Source organism: Bombina bombina, chromosome 2 (genome assembly GCF_027579735.1).
Source record: "Bombina bombina isolate aBomBom1 chromosome 2, aBomBom1.pri, whole genome shotgun sequence".
Lineage (NCBI taxonomy): Eukaryota > Metazoa > Chordata > Amphibia > Anura > Bombinatoridae > Bombina > Bombina bombina.
Window position 1 is genome coordinate 1,228,841,494 of NC_069500.1, and position 19,951 is coordinate 1,228,861,444.

The 19,951-nt window shown below is 39.4% G+C and overlaps 1 protein-coding gene across 2 annotated transcripts in view; it reads left to right on the forward strand.

Annotated features, from left to right (window-relative positions):
* Positions 1-19,497, forward strand: part of TEC (tec protein tyrosine kinase) — a 431,581-nt gene extending 412,084 nt beyond the window's left edge. For both annotated transcript variants that reach the window (XM_053703987.1, XM_053703986.1), the window contains exon 18: positions 17,711-19,497. In XM_053703987.1, the coding sequence (XP_053559962.1) occupies positions 17,711-17,782 (72 nt within the window). In that variant the 3' untranslated portion in view covers positions 17,783-19,497. The remainder of the gene's footprint in view (positions 1-17,710) is intronic.
* Positions 19,498-19,951: the final 454 nt, after the last annotated feature.

Here is a 19,951-nt window from a genome sequence, read left to right on the forward strand (position 1 = left end):
CATAGAGCTTTTAGAAGTGTCATTGGGTGATCTGATCCTGAAAATACTTAGCACAGAAGTTCACTCAGTGAAGAAATAAATTCCATATAAATCATCAGATGTTCAAAAATAATGTTTCGGAACAATTGGTGCTAGATGCCAGTTAGAAACGCACACAAAAATGTAAAGATACAGAAGCAATCACCAGCACACAATGTTGGTGATACGGAAAACCAATAACATATGTGGATATGAGCCCTACTAAGATTAAAACTTTTAATAATTTCAGTGATAGAATTATTACATCATACAGCCCCAATTATGAAAAAGTTGGGACAATATGAAAAATGCAAAAAAACAAACAAAAATATTATTTTCAAGATTCAATTCACCCTGTACTATATTGAAAACACATTATTTACACTTTATTTGATGTTTTACTTATTTTATGTATTTTCGAAAATATACAATCATTTCAAACCAGGCTGCAACTTTTTTGGGAAGTAGCAATTCCCAAAGCATCAATCCGGAGATAACATGTAGTTTAAAACGTCCATTTTATTGACAAAAAGTTTAAAAGAACAAAAGGGCACAGCACTCAGTAACTGCAGCTGACGCGTTTCCTGCCTTTGCGGCACTTCCTCAGAGCTGGAATACAGGTGAAGTTGTAAGCCTTAAATTGCAGGTGGAGTTGCTCATTCAAACCAGTCATCTGCCAGAACTACTGTCTTAGTTTATTCAAACTGCAAATGAGCAACCAGACTTGCAATTCCTAGAGCTTAATCATAATTCAATAGGCACTCAAATGACATATCAATTTAAAATATAACAACTCTCTGTAAAAATATGAAAAAATTTACATACAAACCTATAAAAGTTTGGAATGGAAAACTTGTATGCTTATGATGTATTAAGGTCTGAATGGCTAAATATAGATGTTAAAATAAATATTCATTATATTTCTACAGTAACATTGTTCAGAAAGGATAAATAAATACACAATATATAAAAGATAAATGCAAACAGTGATCATAAATTACCCCCAAAACAATATACTGATCTAACTCCAATGTAGCCATAATTAACCATATCTTCTAGAGAAAGGACCATCCTAATTTAGATGAGCAAATTTATATACCCAGTGAACTCTGATCTATAAATAACTTGACATCACTAATCTTGTTAATGCCTGTAGGCTGTCCTGTTCTAAGGGTATAAATCCAAAAGACTTCTTTCTTACTTAGGATGATATATCTGTCTCCACCCCTTACATTGGTCATTGCTTGATCAATACCTTGAAACTTGAAAAAAGCTGCCCCCCCCCCCCCCAGCATGCTTGGCAAAATGTTTCACCACTGGAGTCTTAGGGACATCTGCTTCTAATGATAGCAGATGTTCCCTTATTCTATCCTGGAACACGGCAAATTAGGGCTAATAGCGATGTGACAAGTTGAAATAAGAAGGTGATGTGAAACAGGTGAGAAAATTGTGTAATCATAGTATGTAAGGAGACTCCAAAAAAGGCCTAGTACTTCAAGAGCAAGGATGGGTCGAGGCTCGACAATCTGCCAACAGATGCGTCAGCAAATAATCCAACACTTTGAGAACAATATTTCCCAAAGACAAATCAGTAGGATCACCTTCTGCAGTGCACAATATAATTAAAAGATTTAAGTAATACGGTCAAATCTCGGTGCGTAAAGGGCAAAGCTGAAAACCACTTCTGAATGCGGGTGATCTCCGATCCCTCAGACGTCACTTTCTCAAAAACCGTCATGAGTCTGTAATGGATATCCTGACATGGGCTCGGGAATACTTTGGTAAACCTTTGTCAGTCAACAAGATTTTCTACTGCATCCATATATGCAAGTTAAGGCTTTATTATGCAAAGCAGAAGCCATACATCAACACTGTCCAGAAGCGGCACCAACTTCTCTGGGCTAGGTCCCATCTGAGATTGACAGTAACACAGTGGAATTGTGTTTTGTGGTCCGACGAGCCAACATTTCAAAATGTTTTTGGGAAAAACAGCCGTCGTGTTCTCTGAGCTAAAGAGGAAAAGGACCATCCAAGCTGTTATCAGCCTCAGGTCCAAAATCCAGTGTCTGTCATGGTATGGGGGGTGTCAGTGCCCATGGCATATGTAACTTCCATATCTGTGAGGGCACCATTAAAGCAAAAAGATATGTATACATTTTGGAGCGACATATGCTGCCATCCAGACTTTGTGTTTTCCAATGACGTCCCTGTATTTTCCACCAGTACAACGGCAATCCACATTCTGCCCGGATTACAAGTGCATGGTTGCGTAAGCAGAGAGTGCTGGTACCAGCATGGCCTGCCTGCATTCCTGACCTGTCTCCAAATAAGAATGTGCGGCGCATTATGAAGTGCAAAATAAGACAATGAAGGCCCTGTACAGTTGCGCAGCTGAAGACATACATAATAGATGTATAAGGGAAAATTCCAACTGGTGTCTTCATTGCCCAAACGCTTAATAAGTGCTATTAAAAGAAAAGGTTATGTTACACAGTGGTACACAGTCAACTGTTCCAACTTTTTTGGAGTGTGTTGCAGTCATCAGATTTAAAATAAATATATATTTTCCAAAATACATTAAATTCACAAAGTAAAACATCAAATAATGTGTCAATATGTTTTCAATATAGTACAGGGTGAATTGAATTTTCTTCTTTTTTTTCTTTCTTTTTTTTTGTTTGAGGTTCATTTCAAGGCATACAACAGTAAAACAATAATTCTTGAATCAAATTATGCAAGTTAACAGTAAGAACATATCACAAAATGAAATAAGAGCATGAATAGGGTAACACTTGTAGCATGGATAAAGTATATAGGTAGTTTGCCAGTCTATCTAAAAACCTCCTATTTGACACAAAAGGCCACTCTTGGACCTCCTAGAGCAAAATAATATTTGAGTTAGCAGAAGGTAATTTCAAACCAAGGAGACCCCTCCTGGGTCTTAATTGAGAAACAGAGTACTGTAGTAACACACTATGATAATCTTTTAGGGTTGGAACATCTATCCACATTGTTAGTGAAACTGTTTATACCTAATTAATAAAATATTATATTGAACTGAACTTTGAGTGCGGTCTTGCATTAATCAATTTGGGTAACACTTGAGCCTACCGTGTAGATTCATATAACCATAGATACTACAATGACCAAAAGCTGATCCTATAAAACTTAGAGCCCATCAAAACAGGGTTTGCATTGATGTTTTAATATAAAGTAAATAAACAATACTGGTCCCAATGGGAGTAAGACACGATGAATAAAGGGTGCACCTGTGAGAGTTTTTGAAAATTAACGTGCACTAAGATTAAGGATTCAAGCCTGAGAATAATGTAAATTACGTATGGGTATAAGGACAGAACAGTTATATGAGTAGGTAAGAGGTATATTGGAAGCAATCCCTGGTTAGTCAGATCTCAGAATATGATATATTTGTTTTTTGATATAAAAGAGAAGTGGAATGTGTGGAATGCAATATGTGGAATGCAAGTAGATAAGTCTACATGTCCAGTGCTTAACAATAACTATTGAAACAGCTTGACAGTGGTCAAAGTGCTTTAAAAACCTATATCCAACTATAAAGGTCCTAACACATATTAACCCATTAAGAATTATTCCTGCGGATGGCAGTTTGATATTTTAACTATAGGTTTCAATCTGCTGTGGTTAGTTATGACAAAGTAAGAATAGTGAGCCCTACCGTCCCTGCCGCTGACGACAGAACCAACACTTGTTGATTATAACGCATTAGGGGTTAGATAAGTAGGCCATTATACATTTCTATCATAATAGATACTGTTTATAAAAATAAGAAAGGGGACTTAGTAATAATTTTGCACGTTAATAATTAAAATATAAAGTTAGTTATGAGTAGGTAAAACTAAAACCTTTTTGCTTGGTATTCAAACAAAATTAGAGATAACTGTTTAGGGAGGTTTCCTTAGTAACAAACATTAGCCCAACAAGGCTTCATTATAGACGTTAATTAATTTGATCCCACTGATAATATTTAAACTAAAACGGTTAGAATTAGTGAAGGCATTGGCCTCTATTTATCAAGGTCTGTCGGACCTGATCCGACAGTGAGGATCAGGTCCGACAGACCTCGCTGAATACGGCGAGCAATACGCTTGCCATATTCAGCATTGCACCAGCAGCTTTTGTCACAAGAGCTGCTGGTGCAACGCCGCCCCCTGCAGACTCTCGGCCAATGGGCCGCCAGCAGGGGGGTGTCAATCAACCCGATCGTACTCAATCGGGTTGATTTCCGGCATTGTCTGTCCGCCTGCTCAGAGCAGGCGGACAGGTTATGGAGCAGCGGTCTTTGTGACCGCTGCTTCATAACTGCTGTTTCTGGCAAGCCTGCAGGCTCGCCAGAAACACGGGGCATCAAGCTCCATTTGGAGCTTGATAAATATGCCCCATTGTCTCTTACACATCCTATGTATATGGAATGTTCAGAAAACCAAATTCAGTGTCCCTTTGTTTTTGTTTTTTGTTTTTTTATACTTTGCAGATCCCATTATTATTATAGTGAGACATTATAGATTTTCCAAAAATTAAGTGATGATATAAGCTCATCTTAAAATAAAAAAATAAAAAGAATATACTAACTAAGCACTGGGTTAGTTTCTGACTGTGAAGAACCTAGTTTGAATTTCAACTGGAATCAGTAAATATATTGGGCGACTACATATTACTAGATGCTTATAATAGGACAACATGCGCCATATCTAAACTATGTTAAATGCCAGTAATTTATACAAGCGAGTAATTGAGGAGCAGTGTTCATGTGAGTTTCTCAGGCTATCAGATATAATATTGTCATCTCTTGACAATAGTATATTGCATTAACGGTATATGTAGGTTTGCTTCTGGAAGCATTGATTCAGACCTGGGAGCCGTCATTAGCTTGAATACAGGAGAAGAAATGCAAAAAGTAGGTAAGATCCTAAAAAGTTATCCCAACAGCTAAAGTATTGGTCTACAGGGGTGATTTAGCTTCTGATATTAAGCTGTGTTGCAGCCGACTAATGTGGGTAAATGTATTTCAGATCCCTAGATCATCATTAACTAGCCACTATTGCTTAACAGCAGACAACAATTTATTGAACAAACCAGCATAGCATTCTTTATTCTCATCGGAGGCTCTGGATCGGCATATAAGTTTGCTGAGGAGAGTTCTAGATGATAAGGTTTTCAGAACAATTAACTGACCTCAGTTTGTAGTATGTGTAGTCCAGGATGACTTAATTCTTGAGTGCAACCCAGATCACTGTCAGATGGAATGCCGTGAATTTCTGCTGCATTGTCATACCTGTTGCTGTCTGCATTGCCGGTCGCTAGTTAAAGTGCGTCTGTATTGTGGAAGCCATTCCAATGTAATCTATCTGAAGTCCAATGTAGTGCACTCAGTATTGGCACATGTAAAGTGGCTGATCGAGGGCAAGAGACCTTCAGGGTGGTCTCAGCACTAGGTTATACCCGCTGTGCTAGTGTAACAGCTTCAAATGTTATCCAAGGATAAGGTGTTGGGTAGAGAGAGCTCTCATGAGTGGTTGGCGTGGTAAGCGGTATAGGTGGCGACTGGGTAAAAAACATCCACTCCGGGGGCGCTCTATTTAGCGCCTCCGTATGTATCTCCCCATTTGTGGGATTCTTATCCTGTAGGTGCTCTTCCATCACTGGTATCACTTGTGAGGTGGGTGTCTCGCTCCTAAATAAGGCATTTTCCAGTTTAAGGAAGTGGAGTTGCAGCAGATGCCTTATCTCTGTCTCCCAAGCTGGTAGATCTGACATGGTGCCAATGCAGAAGAAGTGACTTTGTTCTTCTATTAGGCAGTGCTTTCTTCTATTAGGCAGTGATTTGCAAGATAACACTGCAAGTAATGACAGAGAGACGAGGGTGTTCTGCCGGGGGGTCAAGTAGGAGGCCGCAGCCTCCAGTGAGACCCAGGAAGCTAAAACTGACTCTGATTTTAAAGAGAGTACTTGCGATCTATAGAGTATACTCTACTGTAAAGTATATGGTGTTACTCTGCACTTGATCAGGCGGTAAAAGCTATATTTTGTAAGATTTAGGTCCAAGGTCTGGAGCAGCAAGCAAGCATGCAACCTATCATGGCTGCCGCCCAGTGAATTTTCAAATGACTCTTAGTTTTGTTTAGTTTTTTGCATTTTCCATACTGTCCCAACTTTTTCGGAAAAAATACACTAATTAAAAAATCCAAAAAGTATAAAGGTGAAAGATCAAAATCTGCTGCCCCTCAAAGCATATGTACAGTGGGGCAAAAAAAGTATTTAGTCAGCCACCAATTGTGCAAGTTCTCCCATTTAAGAAGATGAGAGAGGCATGTAATTTTCATCATATGTATACCTCAACTATGAGAGACAAAATGTGGAAACAAATCCAGACAATCACATTGTCTGATTTGGAAAGAATTTATTTGCATATTATGGTGGAAAATAAGTATTTGGTCACCTACAAACAAGCAAAATTTCTGGCTCTCACAGACCTGTATCATCTTCTTTAAGAGGCTCCTCTGTCCTCCACTCATTACCTGTATTAATGGCACCTGTTTGAACTTGTTATCAGTATAAAAGACACCTGTCCACAACCTCAAACAGTCACACTCCAAACTCCACTATGGTGAAGACCAAAGAGCTGTCGAAGGACACCAGAAACAAAATTGTAGACCTGCACCAGGCTGGGAAAACTGAATCTGCAATAGGCAAACAGCTTGGTGTGAAGAAATCAACTGTGGGAGCAATAATTAGAAAGTGGAAGACATACAAGACCACTGATAATCTCCCTCGATCTGGGGCTCCACGCAAGATCTCACCCGTGGGGTCAAAATGATCACAAGAATGGTGAGCAAACATCCCAGAACCACACGGGGGGACCTAGGGAATGACCTGCAGAGAGCTGGGACCAACGTAACAAAGGCTACCATCAGTAACACACTATGCCGCCAGGGACTCAGATCCTGCAGTGCCAGACGTGTCCCCCTGCTTAAGCCAGTACATGTCCGGGCCCGTCTGAAGTATGCTAGAGAGCATTTGGATGATCCAGATGCGGATTGGGAGAATGTCATATGGTCAGATGAAACCAAAGTAGAACTGTTTGGTAGAAACACAACTCGTCGTGTTTGGAGGAGAGAATGCTGAGTTGCAACCAAAGAACACCATACCTACTGTGAAGCATGGGGGTGGCAACATCATGCTTTGGGGCTGTTTCTCTGCAAAGGGAACAGGACGACTGATCCGTGTACATGAAAGAATGAATGGGGCCATGTATCGTGAGCTTTTGAGTGCAAACCTCCTTCCATCAGCAAGGGCATTGAAGATGAAACGTGGCTGGGTCTTTCCGCATGACAATGATCCCAAACACACCGCCCGGGCAACGAAGGAGTGGCTTCGTAAGAAGCATTTCAAGTTTCTGGAGTGGCCTAGCCAGTCTCCAGATCTCAACCCCATAGAAAAGCTTTGGAGGGAGTTGAAAGTCTGTGTTGCCCAGCGACAGCCCCAAAACATCACTGCTCTAGAGGAGATCTGCATGCAGGAATGGGCCAACATACCAGCAACAGTGTGTGACAACCTTGTGAAGACTAACAGAAAACATTTGACCTCTGTCATTGCCAACAAAGGATATATAACAAAGTATTGAGATGAACTTTTGATATTGACCAAATACTTATTTTCCACCATAATTTGCAAATAAATTATTTCCAAATCAGACAATGTGATTGTCTGGATTTGTTTCCACATTTTGTCTCTCATAGTTGAGGTATACCTATGATGAAAATTACAGGCCTCTCTCATCTTCTAAAGTGGGAGAACTTGCACAATTGGTGGCTGACTAAATACTTTTGCAGATTTTGTTCTTTGTAATTTTTTTATTTATTTTTTAATCAGCATATTTTATGTTTTTTTGTTTATCATTGAGGTTAATACATTTTTTAAATTTATTAGCGCTCACATCCACGTAGGTAATTGATTTTTATTATCAGCGTAACTGAGCGCTGGGGGATGCTTCTGTATCTTTTCTATCTATTTTCTATATAACACTGGATCCTTCCCAGCATTTGAGATGGGGGTAATTAAAGCTTCTGTGACGTTATCAGTAAATACATTATTTAAATAATATTGATTACGTAAATAATAAAGACGTGGGACTATTTTATCGGATAGAATCTTATAAAATTCAATGGAAAGCGTTTTTTGGTTCTGCATCTTTTCCCTATATGTCTTGATTGAATATCATTATTAGATACTGACTCCATTTTTCCCAGAAACTAGTTATTAGTGCTCTCAGGTACCGATAATCTAAAGCTCTGTTAAGATTACCTAAGATGCCTCGTCAGTACTGCAAGGTCCCTCAATGAATTTTAGAAAGTCAAATTTTTGCTTGTGAGCCCTTTATCACCTATTTATGCTGGTTCTGGATGTGAGAGAGAGAAACCTAGATTAAAATATTATGCTTAAAAAGCCCTATTTCTTCTGTTATGTGTGATCAGTCCACGGGTCATCATTACTTCTGGGATATAACTCCTCCCCAACAGGAAATGCAAGAGGATTCACCCAGCAGAGCTGCATATAGCTCCTCCCCTCTACGTCAGTCCCAGTCATTCTCTTGCACCCAACGACTAGATAGGATGTGTGAGAGGACTATGGTGATTATACTTAGTTTTTATGACTTCAATCAAAAGTTTGTTATTTTAAAATAGCACCGGAGCGTGTTATTACTTCTCTGGCAGAGTTTGAGGAAGAATCTGTCAGAGTTTTTTACTATGATTTTAACCGGAGTAGTTAGGATCATATTGCTGTTCTCGGCCATCTGAGGGAGGTAAAGGCTTCAGATCAGGGGACAGCGGGCAGATGAATCTGCATTGAGGTATGTAGCAGTTTTTATTTTCTGAATGGAATTGATGAGAAAATCCTGCCATACCGTTAAAATGACATGTATGTATACACTTCAGTATTCTGGGGATGGTATTTCACCGGAACTACTCTGTTAAAGGTCACTAATCCTTTTTTAATAACTATTTATCATGTTAAACGTTTTTGCTGGAATGTAGAATCGTTTACATTGCTGAGGTACTGTGTGAATAAATATTTGGGCATTATTTTCCACTTGGCAGTTTTTTTGCTTTAATTGTGACAGTTTCGTTTCTCTTCACTGCTGTGTGGGAGAGGGAGGGGCCGTTTTTGGCGCTCTTTGCTACGCATCAAAAAATACCAGTCAGTTACTTTTATATTTCCTGCATGATCCGGTTCATCTCTGATAGATCTCAGGGGTCTTCAAACTTCTTTGAAGGGAGGTAAATTCTCTCAGCAGAGCTGTGAGAATTCTTATAGTGACTGTGAATAAAAACGTTGCTTTGTATTTTTTATGTCAAATTTAATTATTGTTATTTTACTAATGGGAACAAACCTTTGCTAAAAGTTTTGTTGTTTTAAAGTTTGATGCTATAACTGTTTTTCAGTTCATTATTTCAACTGTCATTTAATCGTTAGTACCTCTTTGAGGCACAGTACGTTTTTTGCTAAAAAAGATTATAACCAAGTTGTAAGTTTTTTGCTAGTGTGTTAAACATGTCTGACTCAGAGGAAGATATCTGTGTCATTTGTTCCAATGCCAAGGTGGAGCCCAATAGAAATTTATGTACTAACTGTATTGATGCTACTTTAAATAAAAGTCAATCTGTACAATGTGAACAAATTTCACCAAACAGCGAGGGGAGAGTTATGCCGACTAACTCGCCTCACGCGGCAGTACCTGCATCTCCCGCCCGGGAGGTGCGTGATATTTTGGCGCCTAGTACATCTGGGCGGCCATTACAGATAACATTACAAGATATGGCTACTGTTATGACTGAAGTTTTGTCTAAATTACCAGAACTAAGAGGCAAGCGTGATCACTCTGGGGTGAGAACAGAGTGCGCTGACAATGCTAGGGCCATGTCTGATACTGCGTCACAGCTCGCAGAGCATGAGGACGGAGAGCTTCATTCTGTGGGTGACGGTTCTGATCCAAACAGATTGGACTCAGATATTTCAAATTTTAAATTTAAATTGGAGAACCTCCGTGTATTACTAGGGGAGGTCTTAGCAGCTCTCAACGATTGTAACACCGTTGCAATACCAGAGAAACTGTGTAGGTTGGATAAATACTTTGCGGTACCGGCGAGTACTGACGTTTTTCCTATACCTAAGAGACTAACTGAAATTGTTACTAAGGAGTGGGATAGACCCGGTGTGCCGTTCTCACCCCCTCCAATATTTAGAAAGATGTTTCCAATAGACGCCACCACTCGGGACTTATGGCAAACGGTCCCCAAGGTGGAGGGAGCAGTTTCTACTTTAGCTAAGCGTACCACTATCCCGGTGGAGGATAGCTGTGCTTTCTCAGATCCAATGGATAAAAAATTAGAGGGTTACCTTAAGAAAATGTTTGTTCAACAAGGTTTTATATTACAACCCCTTGCATGTATCGCGCCGATTACGGCTGCGGCAGCATTTTGGATTGAGTCGCTTGAAGAGAACCTTAGTTCATCTACGCTAGACGACATTACGGACAGGCTTAGAGTCCTTAAACTAGCTAATTCCTTCATTTCGGAGGCCGTAGTACATTTAACCAAACTTACGGCTAAGAACTCAGGATTCGCCATACAGGCACGTAGGGCGCTGTGGCTAAAATCCTGGTCAGCTGATGTTACTTCTAAGTCCAAATTACTTAATATACCTTTCAAGGGGCAGTCTTTATTTGGGCCCGGTTTGAAAGAGATTATCGCTGACATTACAGGAGGTAAGGGCCACGCCCTACCTCAAGACAAAGCCAAAGCTAAGGCTAGACAGTCTAATTTTCGTCCCTTTCGGAACTTCAAAACAGGAGCAGCATCAACCTCCACTGCACCAAAACAGGAAGGAGCTGTTGCTCGTTACAGGCAAGGCTGGAAGCCTAACCAGTCCTGGAACAAGAGCAAGCAGGCCAGGAAACCTGCTGCTGCCCCAAAGACAGCATGAACCGAGAGCCCCCGATCCGGGACCGGATCTAGTGGGGGGCAGACTCTCTCTCTTCGCCCAGGCCTGGGCAAGAGATGTTCAGGATCCCTGGGCACTAGAGATCATATCTCAGGGATACCTTCTAGACTTCAAATTATCTCCCCCAAGAGGGAGATTTCATCTGTCAAGGTTGTCAACAAACCAGATAAAGAAAGAAGCGTTTCTACGCTGCGTACAAGATCTGTTAATAATGGGAGTGATCCATCCGGTTCCGCGGTCGGAACAAGGACAAGGGTTCTACTCAAACCTGTTTGTGGTACCCAAAAAAGAGGGAACTTTCAGGCCAATCTTAGATTTAAAGATTCTAAACAAATTCCTAAGAGTTCCATCGTTCAAAATGGAAACTATTCGGACAATCTTACCCATGATCCAAGAGGGTCAGTACATGACCACAGTGGATTTAAAGGATGCTTACCTTCACATACCGATACACAAAGATCATCACCGGTATCTAAGGTTTGCCTTCTTAGACAGGCACTACCAGTTTGTAGCTCTTCCATTCGGATTGGCTACGGCTCCAAGAATCTTCACAAAGGTTCTGGGTGCCCTTCTGGCGGTACTAAGACCGCGAGGGATTTCGGTAGCTCCATACCTAGACGACATTCTAATACAAGCTTCAAGCTTTCAAACTGCCAAGTCTCATACAGAGTTAGTTCTGGCATTTCTAAGGTCGCATGGATGGAAAGTGAACGAAAAGAAGAGTTCTCTTTTTCCTCTCACAAGAGTTCCATTCTTGGGGACTCTTATAGATTCTGTAGAAATGAAGATTTACCTGACAGAGGACAGGTTAACAAAGCTTCAAAATGCATGCCGTGTCCTTCATTCCATTCAACACCCGTCAGTAGCTCAATGCATGGAGGTGATCGGCTTAATGGTAGCGGCAATGGACATAGTACCTTTTGCACGCCTACACCTCAGACCTCTGCAATTATGCATGCTAAGTCAGTGGAATGGGGATTACTCAGATTTGTCCCCTACTCTGAATCTGAATCAAGAGACCAGAAATTCTCTTCTATGGTGGCTTCATCGGCCACACCTGTCCAGGGGGATGCCATTCAGCAGGCCAGACTGGACAATTGTAACAACAGACGCCAGCCTACTAGGTTGGGGCGCTGTCTGGAATTCTCTGAAGGCTCAGGGACTATGGAATCAGGAGGAGAGTCTCCTTCCAATAAACATTCTGGAATTGAGGGCAGTTCTCAATGCCCTTCTAGCTTGGCCCCAATTGACAACTCGGGGGTTCATCAGGTTTCAGTCGGACAACATCACGACTGTAGCTTACATCAACCATCAGGGAGGGACAAGAAGCTCCCTAGCAATGGTGGAAGTATCAAAGATAATTCGCTGGGCAGAGTCTCACTCTTGCCACCTGTCAGCAATCCACATCCCGGGAGTGGAGAACTGGGAGGCGGATTTCTTGAGTCGCCAGACTTTTCATCCGGGGGAGTGGGAACTTCATCCGGAGGTCTTTGCCCAAATACTTCGACGTTGGGGCAAACCAGAGATAGATCTCATGGCGTCTCGCCAGAACGCCAAACTTCCTCGCTACGGGTCCAGATCCAGGGATCCGGGAGCGGTTCTGATAGATGCTTTGACAGCACCTTGGAACTTCGGGATGGCTTATGTGTTTCCACCCTTTCCGCTGCTCCCTCGATTGATTGCCAAAATCAAGCAGGAGAGAGCATCAGTGATTCTAATAGCGCCTGCATGGCCACGCAGGACTTGGTATGCAGATCTAGTGGACATGTCATCCTGTCCGCCTTGGTCTCTACCTCTAAGACAGGACCTTCTGATACAGGGTCCATTCAAACATCAAAATCTAACTTCTCTGAAGCTGACTGCTTGGAAATTGAACGTTTGATTTTATCAAAACGTGGTTTTTCTGAGTCGGTTATTGATACCCTGATACAGGCTAGGAAGCCTGTTACCAGAAAGATTTACCATAAAATATGGCGTAAATACCTATACTGGTGCGAATCCAAACATTACTCCTGGAGTAAGGTTAGGATCTCTAGGATATTGTCTTTTCTACAAGAAGGGTTAGAAAAGGGTTTATCAGCTAGTTCATTAAAGGGACAGATTTCAGCTCTGTCCATCTTGTTACACAGGCGTCTGTCAGAAAATCCAGACGTCCAGGCTTTTTGTCAGGCTTTGGCTAGGATCAAGCCTGTGTTTAAAGCTGTTGCTCCGCCATGGAGTTTAAACTTAGTTCTTAACGTTTTACAGGGTGTTCCATTTGAACCCCTTCATTCCATTGATATAAAATTGTTATCTTGGAAAGTTCTGTTTTTAATGGCTATTTCCTCGGCTCGAAGAGTCTCTGAGTTATCAGCCTTACATTGTGATTCTCCTTATCTGATTTTTCACTCAGACAAGGTAGTTCTGCGTACTAAACCTGGGTTCTTACCTAAGGTGGTCACTAACAGGAATATCAATCAAGAGATTGTTGTTCCATCCTTGTGTCCAAATCCTTCTTCAAAGAAGGAACGTCTTCTACACAATCTGGATGTAGTTCGTGCCCTCAAGTTCTACTTGCAGGCAACTAAAGATTTTCGCCAAACTTCTTCCCTGTTTGTCGTTTATTCTGGACAGAGGAGAGGTCAAAAAGCTTCTGCTACCTCTCTCTCTTTTTGGCTTCGTAGCATAATACGTTTAGCCTATGAGACTGCTGGTCAGCAGCCTCCTGAAAGAATTACAGCTCACTCCACTAGAGCTGTGGCTTCCACTTGGGCCTTTAAGAATGAGGCCTCTGTTGAACAGATTTGCAAGGCTGCAACTTGGTCTTCGCTTCATACTTTTTCCAAATTTTACAAATTTGACACTTTTGCTTCTTCGGAGGCTATTTTTGGGAGAAAGGTTCTTCAGGCAGTGGTTCCTTCTATATAATGAGCCTGCCTATCCCTCCCGTCATCCGTGTACTTTTGCTTTGGTATTGGTATCCCAGAAGTAATGATGACCCGTGGACTGATCACACATAACAGAAGAAAACATAATTTATGCTTACCTGATAAATTCCTTTCTTCTGTTGTGTGATCAGTCCACGGCCCGCCCTGTTTTAAGGCAGGTAAATATCTTTTAAATTATACTCCAGTCACCACTTCACCCTTGGTTACTCCTTTCTCGTTGATTCTTGGTCGAATGACTGGGACTGACGTAGAGGGGAGGAGCTATATGCAGCTCTGCTGGGTGAATCCTCTTGCATTTCCTGTTGGGGAGGAGTTATATCCCAGAAGTAATGATGACCCGTGGACTGATCACACAACAGAAGAAAGGAATTTATCAGGTAAGCATAAATTATGTTTTTTACTTTGGGGCTGAAAGTTTTCGCCTGTCACAATCCATTTTTGAGAGACTTTTCCATACCTTTTTGTGACTAGTTTTGACTTTTCGAATTCAACACCTCAAGGCCCTTGATAAAGGCTTGAATTGGCATTTTGGACATATTTGAAAGTATTCCAAGACTATTTGGAAACTGTCTACTACCTTGCACATGTGCAAGACACTCTGAAATGGCCACAGGAGACATGGGGGCCGAACTATCAAGCTCCAAATGGAGCTTGATGCCCCTTGCTTCAGAAACAGAAGTTATGAAGCAGCGGTCTAAAGACCGCTGCTCCATAACTTGTCCGTCTGCTCTGAGGCGGTGGACAAAAATCAACCAGATCGAATACGATCGGGTTGATTGACACCCCCTGCTAGCGGCCGCGAATATACAGGGGGTGGTATTGCACAAGCAGTTCTGGTGAACTGCTAGTGCATTTATTGATGTGCAGCGGACATGATACGCTACATTGTATCATGTCCGCTCGCACTTTGATAAATATGCCCCATGGTGTATTAGCATTTATGGTATTGATTCATTAATGCTTTATTAATTACTAATATATAGGCATCTACAGTGGACAAGGCACAAATGTGAAGGCTCATATACATATGTATATATGTTGAGTATGTGATATCCTGTACTGCTAAAGGGATCTGTAGGAAAAGTCATATCAAGACTCCAACATCTACAATGGCGTAATCTATTTTTGTAAATTTTTAATTCTAAGTGACGCTCACACTGGCATGATTTGTCACTAACAGTACTGGCGTCTTCATAACTGGGAATTCAAACGGGATTCCTCAAGCGTGAGTTCAAAAGAAACCTACTGCAATCTGATTCCATCCCCACTACTGCTTAACCATCTGAATGCCATTTGTATCTTTGCATGATGGGCTATTATGCCCTGGAACGCAAATACTGTAAAAGGCTTTGTCATGGCTGTGTTTGCATCTACATTATTGAACTCTCATTCACAAAGGTGTGACACTGTTTAGGAGTTCAATAATGTAGGCACAAGCATTGACAAATGCACTGTCAAAACTGTGTTTTGACTTAGAGTGCATGAAAGCGTGTCCCCTTTTAAAAACCCAGCCACTGTGGCACAATTTTATTTGAACATCTTCTATGCAGATAGCATATTGCAAGGGAGTGGGTTCTTGCTTTACAGTTTCAGTACTTTTATAATCCAGTATAAGAAGATATCACAAGTCCATGTTATAGAAACCTATAGTTTTCATCTAGTAAACAGTTTATTTACAAACAATAAATATAAATATTGAAAAAACAATATTTGTCAAATATTAAGTTAATTTAAAAGACCTTTACTGTAACCTTAAAAGGTGTGAGAGGGCTGTTGTATATGTCACTTTCAGATGACCTCCCAACTTCTATCTTAAAAACATGTACATTTTGTACACTCTAAAAACACGACAACCATTTTGTGGGCCAGATTACAAATGACCTGCTATTCAGCGCTCCCGCTCAGCATAAACACGCCTAGAAGTAGTCGTTTTGCGTGCAAAGTTTAGTGCACGTATTACAAGTGGAAAGTAAAAGTTTTCAGTGTGAGCAAAAGCCGACGCGCTAACTTATTCTCCCCTAGATATCAACGAAGACTGTATAGAAATTTATATTTTACATTAACATTATCAGATATATATATATAGAAATATATATTTAAACACATCTATGTAAACGTCATTGGGATGTAAAATATGCGTAACGCAGTATTGGGTTAGAGCACATGAAGAATTAGTTATTTTAAGGTGCTTTATATATCAAATATTTTTATAAAAATAATTATTGTTACTGTAAAAATATGTGTGTGTGTTTATATATATATATATATATATATATATATATAATATATATATTTGTATACGAAGAGAGAATCGCTCTACCAGGAACAAACAGCTCCTCAGCTTGTTTTATGGCGATTTACCTCCCAGGAGCAGCCTCTTTTAGACCAGTGTGCTTTTCACAGAGGAAAACTTACCTGAAGTATATCAGTCCATACGAAGAGAGAAGCGCTCTACTAGGAACGAACAACAGCTCAACAGCTAGTTCTATGGTTTAAATATATGTGTATATATATATTATTATTATTATTTTTAATTTTAGAATATTTTAGCACATCTATAATAATTATTTACATTAATTATGAATATTTTTCAATATTTTATATTTATTAAATACATAACACACCTTAATATAATTCTTGTCAGGTTAGCACACATGAAGAATTAGTGTAGTGTGTGTTCTCGGGGTGATGAGAGGTGTTGGGTTTGCGCCAGACATAGTGTTTTCCTTGATGACCAAAAAGCTCAATTTTAGACTCATCTGACCAGAGTACCTTCTTCCATATGTTTGGGGAGTCTCCCACATGCCTTTTGGCAAACAACAAATGTGTTTGCTTATTATTATTATTTTTTTTTAAACAATGGCTTTTTTTCTGGCCACTCTTCCGTAAAGCCCAGTTCTGTGGAGTGTACTGCTTAAAGTGGTCCTATCAACAGATATTCCAATCTCTGCTTTGAAACTTTGCATGCTCCTTCAAGGCCCTCTCTTGGCAGGTTTGTTGTTGTGCCATATTCTTTCCATTTTTTAATGATGGATGTAATGGTGCTCCATGGGATGTTGAAAGTTTTGGATATTTTTTTACGACACAACCCTAATCTGTACTTCTCCACAACTTTGTCCCTGACCTGTATGGAGAGCTCCTTGGTCTTCATGGTGCCACTTGCTTGGTGATGTCCCTTGCTCAGTATGTGACTTCTGACGGTAATTGGTTGCACCAGATCTTATTTAGGGGCTAATAGCAAAAGCGGTGAATACATATGCACGCACCACTTTGCAGTTTTTTATTTTTTAGAATTTTTAAAACAAGTTATTTTCTTCATTTCACTTTACCAATTTGGACTATTTTGTGTATGTCCATTACATGAAATCCAAATGAAAATCCATTTTAATTCCAGGTGGTAATGCAACAAAATAGGGAAAATGCCAAGGGGGTGAATACTTTTGGAAGTCACTGTACGTGTGCAAATTAACGGAAGCACAATATTGCTAAATTTAGCAAGCCACTTGTAATCTAGCCCTCAAATGGAAAGCAAAAATAAAATAAAAAAATAAGCGTTTTGGAAGCAAATTAGCAAAATATTATGATCAACCTCAATGTATTTAACCCCTGTTAATGTATTTAAAGTCATATAATGTATGTTATCAGATTTTTGTGTCTAAAATGTAATTTCTTAAACCTGTCATATAAAACTAACAAGTATTTATTTCATTTTTAATCTGTTGCAGAAACCTGAAGGACGGCCCAAATTTTATGACCTTTTGCTCACAATAGGACAAATTCTTGAAGGAGAATTTTGATACCTGCACTAGTCCGGATGGGAAGAGTTGACATTTCATAGACATTTTACTCTTCAAATTACTAGAACTTTCTTAGCCAGCTAATTCAATCTCCTCAGGAACATAACCGTTTCACATGTTATGGATTATATGTGTTTATTATATATTTGGAATTTCAACAACTGTCCACACTAGGTAAAAAGAAAAAAATACTAACGGTAACCTAACCAATGGAGGGTTTCAGTGACCATGGATCTGCGTGAAATCGCTGAAATATTAGCAATGTTGATTTTGGGGTACAAGTTTGTGAGATTTATGTAAAAAAGAAAAAAGTTAGAAAAGGAATTTTATGATTTTTTATGTTTTATCTTTGTGAATATAAAAGCCATGATTGAGAATTGATTTTGCTCACATGTCCTAAGCATGTTTAAGCTGTAAATATGAAAAATATATTTATATTAAAACATCTGTGGTAAATTGTTTTGATTAGACATATCAAATTGTTTTAAACTACACTTCAGGGGCTTTGTATGAGTTATAAATACCATTATATACAGTGAACGTGCAAAATATATTAACCCTTATTTATGGCCTACATTTACTGTAATCGCAGTGGACAGAAGATTAAAAAGGAAAGAAGGGCACAGGGAAAGATCTTGTATTTTTGGATAAATTTGAAGATATTCAGTTGCAAGAAAACATTTGTGAACCCTTTGAAATTACTTAGAGTTCTGCATTGATTACTCATATAAAGTGGTCTGATCTTCACACAGGTGTACTTTTCAATTTATATTAAAGACATTGAGTAATCATTCACAGTGCAGGCTGGAAAAGTAAATGTAACCTTTAAGGGACAGTCAAGTCAAAATTAAACTTTCATGATTCAGATAGGGCATGCAATTATATGTGACCGGTCATCATTTTTTATCAATACAGTGTTATTTTATTATATTTTTGTAATAAATATTATGAGCGTTAATATACTATAGAGTTCTGCTGTGCTCTGTATGTTTGCTTTTTTAGCGCTATTCTAGTAACCATTTCTCTTGCACAACATTTGTTTAAAGCTAAACCTAGGTAGGCTCATATACTAATTTCTATGCCCTTGAAGGCTACCTTTTATCTCAGTGCATTTTGACAGTTTTTCACTGCAAGTTCATGTGTTCCATATAGAGAACGTGCTCACTTCTGTGACGTTATTTATGAGTCAGCACCAATTGGCTAAAATGCATGTCTGACAAAAGAACTGAAATAAAGGGACAGTCTGCAGATGTTTAGATACAAGGTAATCAGAGAGGTAAAAAGTATATTAATATAACTGCAATAAAGGGAATATCTATCTTTGTAAACAATAAAAAGATTCTGGAGTAGACTGTCCCTTTAAATTTAGTAACTTTAAGATCCTCCTTTAGCAGCAACAACCTCTGCCAAAGTTTCCTGTAGCTGCTTATAAGACTTGCACAACATTGAGGATGGGTTTAAGACCATTCCTTCCTACAAATCTGTTACAGTTCATCAATATTCTGGGTTGTCTTTATTGTACAGCCCTCTTCAGGTCCTGCCACAACATCAAAATTAGATTAAAGTCGGGTCTCTGACTTGGCCATTCCAAAACACAATTCTTATGACTCAAAATAATTTTTGGAGAAGTGATTAACACTAAGGTTCACTTACTTTTTCCACACTTAATTGTTAATGATTACTCAATGTCTTCAATAAAAATTTGAAAATTACAACTGTTATTGTGTGTTTTTAGTTTAGTCACATTGTATTTGTCTATAATTGTGACTTAGATGCTTTTCCCACAGAAAACTTCTGGATACACTGTTTCCAATGCAGTAAAGGATTCTAGGTAAGATGCAAATAAGGTTCACAATGACTCACTTTTTTTACTTCAGTCTGCTTTTACACAGACTCCCTTTATGCCATAGCATCGCTGTATACACAGTTTTTAAGCTTAGCTGGGGTTAGTACAGTGAATCAGACCATCCCAAGACAGCTGTTTTGTGGTTTTTGACACTCATCAGCTGGGAGTAGTTGAATTGCTGATGGGTGAAGTTGATTTCTGGGCAAAATACAACAACTTTTAAAATTATGTGGGGGTGAAAAGTAAGTTTAAAATCCTCCACTAAGCACAAAATATAAAGAAAATAATTCATTGTGTAGTTTATTTAACAAATCTAAACAAGT